Consider the following 17,675-nt stretch of genomic DNA (forward strand, 5'->3'; position numbering starts at 1 on the left):
TCAGTTGCTGCATAAGTTATACTAACAAACAAAAAACTTAATACAGCATCTCTTTTGCACTATGTAACTTCCATAGAGAAAGCTGAAATGAACTTTTCATGTCTTGTGCATAATCCATTGGTACTTTCCCATTATACTGAGAAGAATAAATAATGAAAGAGCATGTGAAGAAGAATGACATCATCACTACACACTTTCAGAATCTCTCCATTTATGATACAAAAGTGACAACGGTTTGTATAAACTGTTGAAGACTTTAGAATTCTTTTGGAGAAGCTAAAACTATGGTTATACACATGACTAGGATAATATAAAAATAATTCTCTTTTGTGTAATAAATATTTCTTTGTGCTAGCTTAGTAATGTACAAATATACGTAAATTTAAATGAAATAATTGTGCCTGCTGTACAAAAGGACTAGAAACAATTTGTGGTATAAATCAGAAGCAGAATAATCACTTTCTAATATTCATAACAGCCTAAGTGTTGCTGATGGCAATTTGATGGGACTTTGGTTTGGCTTTTGGGTAGTGGTGATTAGTATAGCTATTGTCATCAAACTAATTAAAATTACTGCTGAAATTTCATCATAACCATGTGAATTCCTGAGGTTAAAAGCTACTTTTGTACTGTCATACAATTTTCTTGCATGTCTTCTGCTGTATCTAACCATATTCAGAGCTGACTGTAAGACTCATTTCTCCATCGTCTATATGGGTATCGTGGTACCACTGCCGTGTGTCCAGGAGAACTATATCTCCTGGTTCAACACGGAAGCTAACTGGTGAACAAACATCATCACACTCTGGTGGTGGTAACAATTTCCATGTCTTGTGCCCTTTAATTTGGGCCTGCCACATCAGGCGGCTTACGTAGTCAATATGCATGACAGCTCCCTGTTGGTATCCGATGAAGATGTAGTCAGTGCGAGAGTGTTCAGCATCCTCTGGCAGGAAGTCTGGCTTATCATAGTACTGATGCAGTACGTCCAGAACTTCTGGATGACAGTTACTCCAACCAACATACCACGGCTTCTGGCCTTCTTCTAGTTTGACTCTTGACTCAGGCATAGAAAATACTTCTTCTAATGTTTTGAATTCAGTCTTGAAAGTTAAAATCTGGCACTCATCCTCTACACTTTCGTAAGCACCATCAATTCTTTGATACAAGTCTCTAAAAAAATGATAATCAAACATACGCATTGCAGGCCATTTTGAGGCAGCACCTTTCATTAACATTGGTCTGGAACTGTACGCATAGTTCTTAAATTTTTCTCTAGTAAGGGAGAACCGATAGAGGTACTCAGGGTACCCTCCGCCACACACCGTCAGGTGGCTTGCGGAGTACGGATGTAGATGTAGATGTAGATGTTCCGAGCGCTCTAAACACATTATTCTGGGGATGTAGTGCAGACCGTCGGTTTCGGCTTTGGCGTATTGATCCATCATTGCATTTGGTTTATCGGATGTCAGGTAGCTTCAGCAACATTATCATTAGTCATTCGTTAGACTGCTACTGGTTTGAGTTACTATCTTGTGAAGTGGATGCAACTCGTGGGTGCCTATCTCATCGCTCGCGAAAGTGTTTGTTGACGGACCTTCTCAGCGGTCGATTCATGGAGCAATTTCTGTGGCCCCTTGGACCTTGTAAGACATTTCGCCTGTTTAATGATCAGTTGCTTGTTCTTTTAATTAACCTTTGCTGTTGTATTGCTACTTTACAGCAAGTTTCTAAATTTTTATATTATTGCCGTTCCTGGCGTGTAAGGCCTTCACCTGTGATTGTGGTCATTTGCCTTCAAATTCTAATTTGGTATTTGAATTTAGGCAGTAAGCCTTTAAAACAATTCTTAATTTATTGCCATTGCTGGCGAGTGAGACCTTCTGCCCAGATCACAATAGCTTGCTTTTAGAACATTATCTGTTGTATCTGTATTTCATGGTATTTTGCTAAATTGTAATTCACTGAAAACACTATTATTTACACTGTTGTTTATTCCTTCATTAATAACGTGTGATATTTTTTATTTATTGTTGAGTCTTCAATTACCGGTTTAAAATAAATTGTGTGTAACTGTCAAAGGCAACCAATAGTAACTGATTACGGCCCCTTCCTTAATCGTAACCGAATCCTGCCTTCCCTTGACTATCAGGTCTCACCTTCGTAAGTTATATGTAGTTTCCTTCCTGTTACTTTCGTGTACAACATGTGTGTTAACGTTGCACTTCTTCGTATTTCTGTTGGTGAAGCTGTTCTACCCTCTATAGCAGAATAAACACCTGTGATAGCAGAGCAACCACTGTAATTTCGCTGGAGTTCCACTGTCAGATGTTTATAAATATTTCCTTTTGTGTGGTGTGTCTATGTGGTATTATTGTGTGTGATATGTTGATTTATTTATATTGATGCATCGTTTTTGTGTACAATACCCATCGTACACTGCTAATTCTTTTGCTTTTTATCTCCTCATCACTACAGTTAGATCTTATTTACTGGCTGCAATATGTGTACCATTACAATTTTTTTTGTTTTTCTGTTTCACGGGTCATCGGGAGTTACTATGCAGTGCCAGTTCTGGATACCCAAACACACCAACCATAGTCAAGAAAGGTTCACAGATAAAAAAATTTAGTAACTGATTAGTGGCACATAAGCAGTATCGGCACCAGATGACTTTGGCGTTGAGTATGAAGTTTCAGATATAAGGTAAGTACTTGTGGCGTATCTGGTTACATACTGAGACAATTGGACTAGTTATATTCCAGGTAACGTTTGAATTATATGCAACATCACACAGAAGAACCCCCTTCCTACCCATGCTTATGACGCAATTGCACGAGGTATATTCAAGATCATATTTAACTTAATACCAGTCACGTGGAAATAGGGTAATTGCTTGATTCATAATTAGAAGAACCCTCTCTCTGCCAATGGCAGTGCATTAAAGTGGCGGGCATTTCCTCCAGTTCAACCTGGAACTGAAAAGATTCAAGTTCCCCTCCCACTTATCATTCTTTACGGCTAGAGCAATTGTGCAGAACACGTCATTATAGGTCTTTGCATCATGGGAAGAGTTTCAGTTTACTTTGGGGCCAAGGTGTTGTGTTTTTGTTATAAATAAACAATAATGAATAAATTACGATATTCGAATAACAAGAGATTCGTCATTTTGGGTCTGGGCTCCACAGGAAGAGGACCAGGTTGAGGGTGTTTATTATAAATAATAACAAATTACATTTATTGTCATTCAAAAAGGGAGTGTTTTGTAACTCGAAGTATGTGTTCGCAGGACGAATGTGTGGGTGATTGTCATAAATAAAAAACAATAATTTTATTGTTATTGTTCCAATCAAGCGAAGACCGGCCACCACTTACAGACAGAATAAGAAAATATGGAAGTAATTTCATAATTAATAGCTATTCTGAGTTAATTTTTTCAATTTTAACCGACCTTTAATCATTATCCACATCTCTATCTAAATGCGATGGTATCACATAATTTAAGAACAAATACGCTCTTACAAAGTCTTTAAATCTTAAAGAACTACTGCAGTACGATATACATTGAGTTTACAGAGGTCATAGGATACCTCCTAATATCATGTCTTACCTCCTTTTTCCCGGCAGCCCGACGTGGCAGGGGCTCAACAAATCGTTTGAAGTCCCCTGCAGATATACTGAGCCACGCTGCCTCTATAGCCATCCATATTTGCGAATGTGTTGCTGCTGCTAGATTTTGTGCACGAACTGACATCTCGATTACGTCCGATAAATGTTATACGGGATTCCCGTCGGGCGGTCAAATGATTCCGTCAAATTTTCTAAAGAGTTCTTCAAACCAAATGCGACAGGTGACAGGTGACAGGGCGCACTGTCATCCATAAAAATTCCGTCGTGGTTTGGGTACATGAAGTCCATGATTAGCCGCAAATGGTGTCCAAGTAGCCGAACATAACCGTTTCCAGTCAATGATTGGTTTATACCACATCACACCATTACGGAGCTACAACCAGTATGCACAGTGCCTTGTAGACAACTTGGATCCATGACTTCACGGGGCCTGGACCACGATCGAACTCTATCATCTGCTCTTACCAACTGAAATCCGAACTCTTCTGCGAGGGTCACGGTTTTCCATTAACCAAGGATCCAACTAATACGTTCACGAGTCCAGGAGAGGCGCTACAGACGATGCCGTGCTGTTAGAACAAGCGCTAGCTATGGTCATATGCTGCCATAGGCTACTAACGCCAAATTCCGCCACAGTGTCCTAACGGATACATTCGTCGTACATCCCACATTGGTTTCTTCAGTTATTTTAATCAGTGCTCTATGCTGTTAGCACTGACAACTCTATCCTAACTCTGCTGATCTCGGTCGTTAATTGAAGGCCGTCAGCCGCTGCGTTATCCGTGGTGATAGGTTATGTTTGAAATCTGGTATTCTCGGAGCACTCTTAACACTGAGGACCTTGGAATAAGGATTTACGAAATCGAATATCCCATGTGTCTAGCTTCAACTACCGTTCCGCGTTCAGAGTCTGTTAAGTCCTGCCGTGACGCCATAAACACACCGAAAACCATTTCATGTGAACAATCTAATTACAAATGACGGCTTTACCAATCCACTGCCCTTTTATACCTTGTGTACGCTATACTATCCCCATCTGTATATCCCCATCTTTGTCACTTCAGTGCATAAACAAATAAACGCTTGCTAAGTCAACCCTAGATTACTAGTACATGTATCATGTCACAGTGTATGTACTGAAATGTTGCACTCTCCTATTTGTAGAAATAATGACATCTTGACATATTCCGAAAAATTTCGGTAAATAGTAACAAAATGCCCCCCCCCCCCCCCTCCCTCACGCCGAACCATGGACCTTGCCGTTGGTAGGGAGACTTGCGTGCCTCAGCGATACGGATAGCCGTACTGTAGGTGCAACCACAACGGAGAGGTAGCTGTTGAGAGGCCAGACAAACGTATGGTTCCTGAAGAGGAGCAGCAGCCTTTTCAGTAGTTGCAGGGGCAACAGTCTGGATGATTGACTGATCTGGCCTTGTAACACTAACCAAAACGGCCTTGCTGTGCTGGTACTGCGAACGGCTGAAAGCAAGGGGAAACTACAGCCGTAATTTTTCCCGAGGGCATGCAGCTTTACTGTATGGTGAAGTGATGATGGCGTCCTCTTGGGTAAAATATTCCGGACGTAAAATAATCCACCATTTGGATATCCTGGCGGGGCCTACTCAGGCGGACGTTGTTATCAGGAGAAAGGAAACTGGCGTTCTACGGATCGGAGCGTGGAATGTCAGATCCCTTAATCGGGCAGGTAGGTTAGAAAATTTAAAAACGGAAATGGATAGGTTAAAGTTAGATATAGTGAGAATTTGTGAAGTTCGGTGGTAGAAGGAACAAGACCTCTGCTCAGGTGAATACGGGATTATCAATACAAAATAAAATAGGGGTAATGCAGGAGTAGAATTAATAATGAATGAAAAAGTAGAATTGCGGGTAAGCTACTACAAATAGCACAGTGAACCCATTATTGTGGCCAAGATAGATACGAAGCCCCCGCCTACCGCAGTAGTAAAAGTTTATATGCCCACTAGCTCCGCAGATGACGAAAAGATTGATGAAATGTATGATAAGTTAAATAAATTTTTCAGATAGTGAAGGGAGACTAAAATTTAATAGTCATGGGTAACTGGAATTCGATAGTAGGAAAAGGAAGAGAAAGAAACATAGTAGGTGAATATGGAATGGGTGTAAGGAATGAAAGAGGAAGCCGCCTGGTAGAACTTTGCACGGAGCATAACTTAATCATAGCTAACACTTGGTTGAAGAATCATGAAAGAAGGTTTTATACATGGAAGACCTGGAGATACTGGAATGTTTCAGGTAGATTATATAATGGTAAGACAGAGATTTAGGAACCAGGCTTTAAACTGTAAAACATTTCCAAGGGCAGATGTGGACTCTGACCACAATCTATTGGTTATGAACTGTAGCTTAAAAGTGAAGAAACCGCAAAAAGATGGGAATTTAAGGAGATGGGACCCAGATTAACTGACAGAACCAAAGGTCGTAAAGAGTTTCAGGGAGAGCATTAGGGAAAGATTCAAAGATTCACAAGAATGGGGAAAGAAATACAGTAGAAGAAGAATGGGTAGCTTTGAGAGATGAAATAGTGAAGGCAGCAGAGGATCATGTAGGTAAAAAGACGAGGCCTACTAGAAATCCTTGGGTAACAGAGGAGATATTGAACTTAATTGATGAAAAAAGAAAATACAAATATGCACTAACTGAAGCAGGCAAAAAGGAATACAAACGTCTCAGAAATGAGATCGACCGGAAGTGCAAAATGGCTAAGCAGGGATGGCTAGAGGACTAATTTAAGGATGTAGAGGGGTATATCACTAGAGGTGAGATAGATACTGCCTACAGGAAAATTAAAGAGACCTTTGGAAGAAAGAGAACCGCTTGTATGAATATCAAGAGCTCAGATGGAAACCCAGTTCTAAGCAAAGAAGGGAAAGCAGATAGGTGGAAGAAGTATATAGAGGGTTTATACTGGGAAGATGTTCTTGAACACAATATTGTGGAAATGGAAGAGGATGTAGATGAAGATGAAACGGGAGATATGATACTGAGTGAAGAGTTTGACAGAGCACTGAAAGACCTGAGTCGAAACAAGGCCCTGGGAGTAGACAACATTCATTAGAACTACTGACAGCCTTGGGAGATCCAGTCCTGCAAAACTCTACCATCTGGTGAGCAAGATGTATGAGACAGGCGAAATACCCTCAGACTTCAAGAAGAATCCAAAGAAAGCAGGTGTTGACATATGTGAAAATAACCGAACTATCAGTTTAATAAGTCACAGTTGCAAAATACTAACGTTAGTTCTTTACAGACGAATGGAAAAACTGGTAGAAGCAGACCTCGGGGAAGATCAGTTTGGTGTCCGTAGAAATATTGGAACACGTGAGGCAATACTGACCTTACGACTAACCTTAGAAGAAAGATTAAGGAAAGGCAAACCTACGTTTCTAGCATTTGTAGACTTAGAGAAAGCTTTTGACAATGTTGACTGGAATACTCTCTTTCCAATTCTAAAGGTGGCAGGGGTAAAATACAGGGAGCGAAAGGCTATTTACAATTTGTACAGAAACCAGACGGCAGTTATAAGAGTCGAGGGGCATCAAAGAAAAGCAGAGGTTGGGAAGGGAGTGAGACAGGCTTGTAGCCCATCCCCTATGTTATTCAATCTATATATTGAGCAAGCAGTAAAGGAAACAAAAGAAAAATTCGGAGTAGGTATTAAAATCCATGGAGAAGAAATAAAATCTTTGAGGTTCGCCGATGGACATTGTAATTCTGCAAGACAGCAAAGGACCTGGAAGAGCAGTTTCTGAAAGTATTTGTATGGAGTGTAGCCATGTATGGAAGGGAAACGTGGATGACAAATAGTTTAGGCAAGAAGAGAATAGAAGCTTTCGAAATGTGATGCTACAGAAGAATGCTGAAGATTAGATGGGTAGATCACATAACTAATGTGTGGGTATTGAATAGAATTGGGGAGAAGAGACATCTGTGGTACAACTTGACTAGAAGAAGGGATGGCTTGGTAGGACATATTCTGAGGCATCAAGGGATCACCAATTTGGTATTGGGGAGGGGGGGGGGGGCAGTGTGGAGGATAAAATTCATAGAGGGAGACCAAGAGATGAGTACACTAAACAGATTCAGAAGGATGTAGGTTGCAGTAGGTGCTGGGAGATGAAGAAGCTTGCACAGGATAGAGTAGTATGGAGAGCTGCATCAAACTAGTCTCAGGACTGAAGACCAAAACAACAGCATTAATAAACACTTGACGGAAGACACTAATGTGCGATGTCAGAGCAAAGATCTGTAAGCACTACACTGATACTGATGTCCAGAACTGTCAACGAAAAACATGGATAAATTCTGTAAGTATAAGAATTGGTACAGTGCAACAAATACGAACAGCAGCTGCCAGCAACAAGTGAAATGCCTACATGGTAGGCTACACTTCACTCGCCCCTTAAAGTTTGGTTTTTTCCTGTTGCAGCAACCAAACCAAATCGAGCAGCTGGAACGACGCCAGCCAACCTCCCACCCATCCCCTCCCCGTAAGAATGGGTAAATTTGTAATATTTAAACAGTATATTAGAAATGGTTTCCGACGCTACCGACCTGATAGCAGGGAGAAACGACGTTGCTACTAAATCAGGCATTCAGGAGTGCCACCCACAGGACGTTAATAAAAGCAACCCTGTGCAAACCCACATCTTCGCCAGCTGAAATCTGTGGACTTCTTCACAGATAAGCTTTGCTAAAAGTTTAAGCGTGAAGCAAAATTCACCTTTCTCCCTGATCCAATAAGAAATAAAATCCCTGTCCTCCTCCAAGAATTGCACTTTTGATACTGGGGCTTTTGAGTGGTTGACCTTATTTTTGGTCAGCCAGATCTCCCAGGCAGTACAAAAGGACTTGTAGTTACAATTAACCTACCACACAAAAAACATTTTAACAAATAAAATATCGCTAAATACCAAAGGTATATCATTATTAATGTGTGACGTCATAGTGTGTGTTATAAAACGAGATTTACTGTAATTAAACGATGTCACTACGTTTTCTCTACGTACTACTAAGCATAACCCGAACCAACGTTCCAAAACAGATGCTTACATTATCTCTGGACCATTGATATGCAGTGTCATAGTACTATAAAAAGAACAATGATATAAGGAATCAAATGAATGGACACCTATTACTATTTATATTATTTTGACCGACTATCTCCCACTTCCACAAAAAACTTACGTACATACGTACTTGGTTAAGCAGACAGAACTCCAATAAATTGAAAATTAAGGCTATCTACCAAGGGTTATACTAACATGACGCCACGGGTCCCAGCAGGCATTTCGCACACAGGTTCATGCTCACCACCACAATCTTTCGTGATTGAGAGGGAAGCCTAACTAGCATAAATATTGTCCAGCTGGAGGGGGGAGGGGGGGGGGGGGAAAACTACCCTTAACACATATACAATGGTTGCCAAAGGTTGACACGAAAACGTGCCACATTTACATGAAAAATATATAATTACCGTCATTGGTTGTGAATGCCAAAAAAGTATACTTTATCCAAATAACTAAAAGGGTTTCGAGGAACAACACATGCTTGAGCTACCACTGTAGCTGACTGGAGAAGGAATGACGAACCATGAAGCTACCCGTGGAATCTAACCGCTTACGTAAATCTCTGTTCGTAATAGGCAGTGCTCAGAACACAGGAGCTTGCTTTGTAAACATTAAACGGTACATTAGGAGGAGAATAACCTTCGCGCCCACCCGCCGCCGGTACCTGTGATCGCTGGAAGCAGGAGCTTGGTGAGACGTCGCCACCTGATGCGGCCTGCAACAAAGCAGTATTAAAAACGCTCTAATATCCCTTATTACGTATCTCCCTAATTCTCGGAAAAAATACCATACCAGTGGTATCGTCTAGGAGGCTGTAAAAATTTATTTCCTCAATATTTATTTCGCTAACACTTACTGATTTAAACTTTAAGGAATTATATTACTTTACGGTTTGTAAAGTTGCTGGCTGCATTGTGGAAAGTATTCGGTAGCAGTAAATGCGTATGGAAATCTGAAAAAAATTTCTGTAACACACTCCTTAGTCACCGATGACTAACACAGTGGAAGGCTTTCTCTAAATCATTCACGCAATGCTATGTCAGGCAGATTTGTTACCGGTAAGTTCAGTCAACGCATATCACATAGATGCTTTGTGAATTCAAATTTCTTTTCGGGAAAATACTACTGAGAACATTTAGGGAACTAGCATTGGTAGCTGACTACAGAACAACACTACTATCTCAACGTTCATTTCGCGTAATGATTAAGAAGATAAGAGAAATTAGCGCTCGTGTAGAGGCATATACGCAGTGGCTTTCATCCCTCTATCTAATTTGCCAGTGTACACGGTACCCTCCACCAAGCACCATATGATAGTACGCAAAGTACGTGTGCTTTAAAAATTTCGGCGTTATGATCGGAAGAGACGTCATGATTAAGCGACTAACTTAAATGCATTACACACAATGAAGCGCCAAAGAAACTGATGTAGGCATGCGTGTTCAAACAGGTGGAATTTTGCGCTGCATTCGGCAACGCCTATATAAGACAACAAAAGTCTCGGGCAGTTGTAAGATCAGTTACTGCTGCTACAATGGCAGTTTATCAAGATTTAAGTGAGTTTGAACGTGGTATCATAGTCGGCGCACGAGCGATGGGACACAGCATCTCCGGGGTGGCGATGAAGTGGGGATTTTTCCTGTACGACCATTTCACAACTGTACCGTGAATTTCAGGAATCCGGTAAAGTATCAAGTCTCCGACATCGCTGCCTGCAAGAATGGGACCAACGACGACTGAAGAGAATCGTTCAAAGTGAAAGAGGTGCACCCCTTATACAGAGTGCTGCAGATTTCAGTGGTGGGCCGTCAACAAGTATCAGCGTGCAAACCATTCAACGAAATATCATCGATATGGGCTTTCGGAGCCGAAAGCCTGCTCGTGTACCTGATGACTGCTTGACACAGAGCTTTACGCCTCGCCTGGTCCCGTAATCACCGACATTGGCCTTTTGATGATGGGAAACATATTGCCTGGTCGGAAGAGTTTCGTTTCAAATTCTATCGAGCGGCTGGACGTGTACGCGTAAGGGAACTGCATGTCAGCTGGGGACTGTTCAAGCAGATGGAAGCGCTGTAGTGGTGTGGGGCGCGTGCAATTGGGTGATATAGGGCCCCTTATGCTTTTGGATGTGACTCTGACAGCTCACAGATACATGAACATCCTGTCCGACCACCTGCACCCATTCATGTCCATCGTGCATTCCGACGGACTTGGAAAATTCCAGCAGGACAATGCGACGCCCCGCACGTCCAGAATTGCTACGGAGTGGTTCTAGGAACAGTCTTCTGAGTTTAAACATTTCCGCTGGCCACCGTACTCCCCAATCATGAACATTATTGAGAATATCTGGGATGCCTTGCTACCTCGTGCTGTGGCACTTCTGTGTGCCCGGGATGGGGGGGGGGGGGGCTTACACGATATTAGGCAGGTGTACTAGTTGCTTTGGCTCTTCAACAGAGACATTAAAACATGGAGAATTTGTGACATGCTCGCACAATTAGCGAGGATCTGTCTGTTTCATGGATTGGTCTGTTCTTTGTTCGGACATATGCATGTACAAGCCCTGGTCCGGTTCCCAATCTTCGCAGTAAATTAGGCATACGTGGAAGAGCTGCAACATCGATCTCTCGAATAACAACAGGGAAATACACTCCTGGAAATTGAAATAAGAACACCGTGAATTCATTGTCCCAGGAAGGGGAAATTTTATTGACACATTCCTGGGGTCAGATACATCACATGATCACACTGACAGAACCACAGGCACATAGACACAGGCAACAGAGCATGCACAATGTCGGCACTAGTATAGTGTATATCCACCTTTCGCAGCAATGCAGGCTGCTATTCTCCCATGGAGACGATCGTAGAGGTGCTGGATGTAGTCCTGTGGAACGGCTTGCCATGCCATTTCCACCTGGCGCCTCAGTTGGACCAGCGTTCGTGCTGGACGTGCAGACCGCGTGAGACGACGCTTCATCCAGTCCCAAACATGCTCAATGGCGGACAGATTCGGAGATCTTGCTGGCCAGGGTAGTTGACTTACACCTTCTAGAGCACCTTGGGTGGCACGGGACACACGCGGACGTGCATTGTCCTGTTGGAACAGCAAGTTCCCTTGCGGGTCTAGGAATGGTAGAACGATGGGTTCGATGACGGTTTGGATGTACCGTGCACTATTCAGTGTCCCCTCGACGACCACCAGAGGTGTACGGCCAGTGTAGGAGATCGCTCCCCACGCCATGATGCCGGGTGTTGGCCCTGTGTGCCTCGGTCGTATGCAGTCCTGATTGTGGCGCTCACCTGCACGGCGCCAAGCACGCATACGACCATCATTGGCACCAAGGCAGAAGCGACTCTCATCGCTGAAGACGACACGTCTCCATTCGTCCCTCCATTCACGCCTGTCGCGACACCACTGGAGGCGGGCTGCACGATGTTGGGGCGTGAGCGGAAGACGGCCTAACGGTGTGCGGGACCGTAGCCCAGCTTCATGGAGACGGTTGCGAATGGTCCTCGCCGATACCCCAGGAGCAACAGTGTCCCTAATTTGCTGGGAAGTGGCGGTGCGGTCCCCTATGGCACTGCGTAGGATCCTACGGTCTTGGCGTGCATCCGTGCGTCGCTGCGGTCCGGTCCCAGGTCGACGGGCACGTGCACCTTCCGCCGACCACTGGCGACAACATCGATGTACTGTGGAGACCTCACGCCCCACGTGTTGAGCAATTCGGCGGTACTTCCAGCCGGCCTCCCGTATGCCCACTACACGCCCTCGCTCAAAGTCCGTCAACTGCGCATACGGTTAACGTCCACGCTGTCGCGGCATGCTACCAGTGTTAAAGACTGCGATGGAGCTTCGTATGCCACGGCAAACTGGCTGACACTGACGGCGGCGGTGCACAAATGCTGCGCAGCTAGCGCCATTCGACGGCCAACACCGCGGTTCCTGGTGTGTCCGCTGTGCCGTGCGTGTGATCATTGCTTGTACAGCCCTCTCGCAGTGTCCGGAGCAAGTAAGGTGGGTCTGACACACCGGTGTCAATGTGTTCTTTTTTCCATTTCCAGGAGTGTAGTTTTTAGTGAATATTTGTTTGAGGCAGGTCACCTGATATTTACGTTCATAGTGATTATCATTAAAGTTAAACTTTCAAACTGCTGCAGAAATAACACCACTGGTCAGAGTGTCGTCAAATTGCAACGGAATATTATCGGAGAAGGGGGAAAACGTATGGAAGAAGAAAAATAAGTAGTTACAAAATGTAGCAACAGATGGCGCTGTAAGCATCATAATTTAATAGTGGACGACTACAAATGAATCATACAACATTGCCTGAAGTATACGTTTGACGTTAAACAAACTGTACTACTCAATGTGCATGGGTGTACAGTGTGATACAGTTATTTACGTAAGCTCATCCACCACGGCAAGGTCATATTACATCGGATCGAATATCGGTTTATAACTGTCCTGAGACCAAAAACCGCCCAAAAAGAATCATTCACATTGGTTTTTAATTGTCCTGAGGCCAAAAACCACATAAAACCATCAATCACATGGGTTTGTAATTGTCCTGAGGCCAAAAACCGCATAAAAATCGTCAATCAAAATCAAATAGGATTATTAATTTCCGTGTGACTGGCGCAAAACATGTTCAACATGTTGTCCACCGCTTTCTTCAAGTTGAAATCGACAAACAGCATGTTCCACAACTGATTGATGTGTTTACGAGGTCGCGATCAGAAGGTGTTGCGCGATGCGTGCCTTCAATGCAGCTAAGTTTGCAATCGGAACACTGAACACAACATCTTTCAGACAGCCCCGCAGCCAGAGATCACACGGATTAAGATCAGGTGATCGGGACGGCCAGACTGTAGGGAAATGGCGGCTGATAATTCTAGCATTTTCGAAATGCTTCAGCATCTGCTTGACTGGATTTGCAATGTGCAGAGGTCCTCCATCTTGCATAAAAATGGTCCCATCCACACATCCACGTTGTTGGATGGCTGGAATGACGTGATTGCGCAAAAGACAATCATAACGCCTACCAGTGACGGTACAGGTAACAGGACCGGAAGCACCCTGTCTCTTCGAAAAAATATGGCCCTATGATAAACGAAGCCGAGAAACCCGCATCACACACTGACCTTTTCAGGATGAAGTGGTACTGGTTGATTTGCAGGTGGATTTTCCGTTGCCCATATTCATCAGTTCTCTGTATTGACATATCAGGTGTTAGACGGAAGTGGGCTTCGTCTGTCCACAAAATCTTCCAAGACCAATCATTGCCCATTTCGATGCGATCAAGAAATTCTAAAGCAAAGGTCTCTCTTGCTGGCAGGTCAACAGGAAGCAACTAGTGCAAATTGGTTAATTTTGAATGGATAGCAAAGGAGAATGTTTCGTAGGGTTTTATGCACCATGGTCACGGGTATGACCAATGTTTGGGAATTCTCCATGCACTACACGTTTGCACACCACCACTCGTCTCCTCCTGCATAGCTGTGGCCACTGCTTCCACTGACGTCGAATCAATTTTTCCTCCCTCTATCAGGTAGCACACCAAAAGAACCAGTCTCTTCGAATTTTCGAATCGCCTTGTCCAGACCCATGGCAGTCACCGGACCATTGCCGTTTTCCAAACCCTTCAGTGTCCGGAACTTCTACAGAACGGCATGTGCGCAGTCATCATTCTTCTAATACGGCTTTACAAGCAGAGCGCGATCCTGCATTGAGACAGATCCTGCATTGAGACGCGAAAGGAGGAAAAGCCGGAGTATTTAAACCAACTTCAATGGGTCGTGCGTACATCAGGTGATTTCATTCAAGTATTCTGACGCATACAGGGCGATCTATTGATACATTTTCATATTATTTTTTTTTCTTCTGCCATACGTTTCCCCCCTCCTCCGATAATATTCCGTTGCAATTTGACGTCATTCTGATCAGTGGTGTTATTTCTACCGCGTTTCAAAAGGTTAATTAAAATGACCCGGTATGTACTCTATTAACCTAGGGCCTACGTACAAATCCCGTAGCCTAATGTTTTTTGCGTAACGCGTAATGAAAACGCGTTAAAAAATCCGAGTCATTTCCTCTAACATGTTATGCAAGTGATAAGTAATTATAGAATAGATCGAACATATTGACATTAGTGTGATGGAAAAGTGGTTCATTCCCATATACACTCCTGGAAATTGAAATAAGAACACCGTGAATTCATTGTCCCAGGAAGGGGAAACTTTATTGACACATTCCTGGGGTCAGATACATCACATGATCACACTGACAGAACCACAGGAACATAGACACAGGCAACAGAGCATGCACAATGTCGGCACTAGTATAGTGTACATCCACCTTTCGCAGCAATGCAGGCTGCTATTCTCCCATGGAGACGATCGTAGAGATGCTGGATGTAGTCCTGTGGAACGGCTTGCCATGCCATTTCCACCTGGCGCCTCAGTTGGACCAGTGTTCGTGCTGGACGTGCAGACCGCGTGAGACGACGCTTCATCCAGTCCCAAACATGCTCAATGGGGGACAGATCCGGAGATCTTGCTGGCCAGGGTAGTTGACTTACACCTTCTAGAGCACGTTGGGTGGCACGGGATGCATGCGGACGTGCATTGTCCTGTTGGAACAGCAAGTTCCCTTGCCGGACTAGGAATGGTAGAACGATGGGTTCGATGACGGTTTGGATGTACCGTGCACTATTCAGTGTCCCCTCGACGACCACCAGAGGTGTATGGCCAGTGTAGGAGATCGCTCCCCACACCATGATGCCGGGTGTTGGCCCTGTGTGCCTCGGTCGTATGCAGTCCTGATTGTGGCGCTCAACTGCACGGCGCCAAACACGCATACGACCATCATTGGCACCAAGGCAGAAGCGACTCTCATCGCTGAAGACGACACGTCTCCATTCGTCCCTCCATTCACGCCTGTCGCGACACCACTGGAGGCGGGCTGCACGATGTTGGGGCGTGAGCGGAAGACGGCCTAACGGTGTGCGGGACCGTAGCCCAGCTTCATGGAGACGGTTGCGAATAGTCCTCGCCGATACCCCAGGAGCAACAGTGTCCCTAATTTGATGGAAAGTGGCGGTGCGGTCCCCTATGGCACTGCGTAGGATCCTACGGTCTTGGCGTGCATCCGTGCGTCGCTGCGGTCCGGTCCCAGGTCGACGGGCACGTGCACCTTCCGCCGACCACTGGCGACAACATCGATGTACAGTGGAGACCTCACGCTTCACGTGTTGAGCAATTCGGCGGTACGTCCACCCGGCCTCCCGCATGCCCACTATACACCCTCGCTCAAAGTCCGTCAACTGCACATACGGTTCACGTCCACGCTGTCGCGGCATGCTACCAGTGTTAAAGACTGCGATGGAGCTCCGTATGCCACGGCAAACTGGCTGACACTGACGACGGCGATGCACAAATGATGCGCAGCTAGCGCCATTCGACGGCCAACACCGCGGTTCCTGGTGTGTCCGCTGTGCCGTGCGTGTGATCATTGCTTGTACAGCCCTCTCGCAGTGTCCGGAGCAAGTATGGTGGGTCTGACACACCGGTGTCAATGTGTTCTTTTTTCCATTTACAGGAGTGTATAATGTGAATAAATTTTTATTCGTAGTGTCAGTACGTATTCTAATTCTACGACTGAAGACCGGAAGTGACGTTATGATTACGTGATCAATTTATAAGGTTTAACAGGTAATGGTTTAATACTTATCGGCACATTGACTGATTTATGTACCTAATCTTTTCCAAGAAGATATCGAGGCCTATCCTTTGTTACGGAGATTTATAGCTGTTCCTTGCATTCACAAATTTACTTTCAACAGATTTTTCCGTATTCTTAATCGTAGGAAAAACCTCTGGGAAGGTGAACTTTTGCCAGCCATTGTTCTAAGTGCATAACCACACATAATAAACGTGTTTCCCAGCCCATACTCTAAAGGAAGCGTTTGACGTCAGTAACTTGGACGATGAATCGATTTCCAGGCAGGTGAAAAGCCCGTCATCTACCCCCTCCCCTATTAACAAATGTTCTGTTAAATCTATATTATTGTAATGCATACACATCCCATACTGATTAAAAATGTAAGTTGTTTGTAGTGAACTGACTGTCAATCAGATGCACAACATAGAATTCAACTAAGATTTAATCTACAATGGAACAATCAGTATCAGTGTTAGATAATTCACGTAACAGATTTCCTGATGAAATAATTAAAAATACGGATGTACAGAGCATTGTTTTACAACCAATTATCTGCCCTCATTGCCTGGAATGTGTGTACTTCCATACAAGTCAACTGTTTACTTTAACCTGTATGTATTCACTTTAATTCAATGGAAGGTCGTGTTTTGGATGCCACGTCAGTCAGTCTTAATATCTGTATAGCCTATGTATAGGACATACAGTGTAATGTGTTTCAGCACAGCAGTATGATCAGAATTTGTAGCAACAAAAAATGCTTTTTGGCGATGAAAGTTATTTGTGCCAGTAGCAAAACCCACTGGGTAAAGGTAATGATGACAATGCATTCGGTGATATGATCTTCCATGTGTACGTTCTAAATTTGATTGTGCTTGCAATCCAGCTGCAAACTGATAGCTCCGTTACACTATATTTGTGTGCGCTGTGACGTGGATACTCCATGAACAGGGGTAGGGTACAAGAGTGTATCCCGCAACAACAAGCAAAATACATGTGATTTTCGTATGTACAGTGTTATTCTGCGCACCTAAACTCATACTGAAGGAGGAAATTCAGCGACGTATATTTGTTACTGTAAATCCCGATAAGTGAATGGAAGAGTGAGGTAATGTTAACGTAGGAAGTGTCCCTAGGATGGGGGTTCTTCATAGTGTAGGGAAGACTTTCATAACGTTTTAAGTAAAACTGAGGTGAGTATCTCGATAACATAA

At 43.9% G+C, this 17,675-nt stretch overlaps 1 protein-coding gene across 1 annotated transcript in view; it reads right to left on the bottom strand.

The window, feature by feature from the left end:
• Window positions 1-311: 311 nt before the first annotated feature.
• LOC126267830 (uncharacterized) overlaps window positions 312-17,675 on the bottom strand; it is a 141,251-nt gene continuing 123,887 nt past the window's right edge. Inside the window, exons 2-3 of the mRNA XM_049973134.1 lie at window positions 9,378-9,453; window positions 312-1,301 (exon numbers count right to left, since the gene is read on the bottom strand). Of these exons, the coding sequence (XP_049829091.1) occupies window positions 666-1,301; window positions 9,378-9,453 (712 nt within the window). The 3' untranslated portion in view covers window positions 312-665. The remainder of the gene's footprint in view (window positions 1,302-9,377; window positions 9,454-17,675) is intronic.

Source organism: Schistocerca gregaria, chromosome 4 (genome assembly GCF_023897955.1).
Source record: "Schistocerca gregaria isolate iqSchGreg1 chromosome 4, iqSchGreg1.2, whole genome shotgun sequence".
NCBI lineage: Eukaryota > Metazoa > Arthropoda > Insecta > Orthoptera > Acrididae > Schistocerca > Schistocerca gregaria.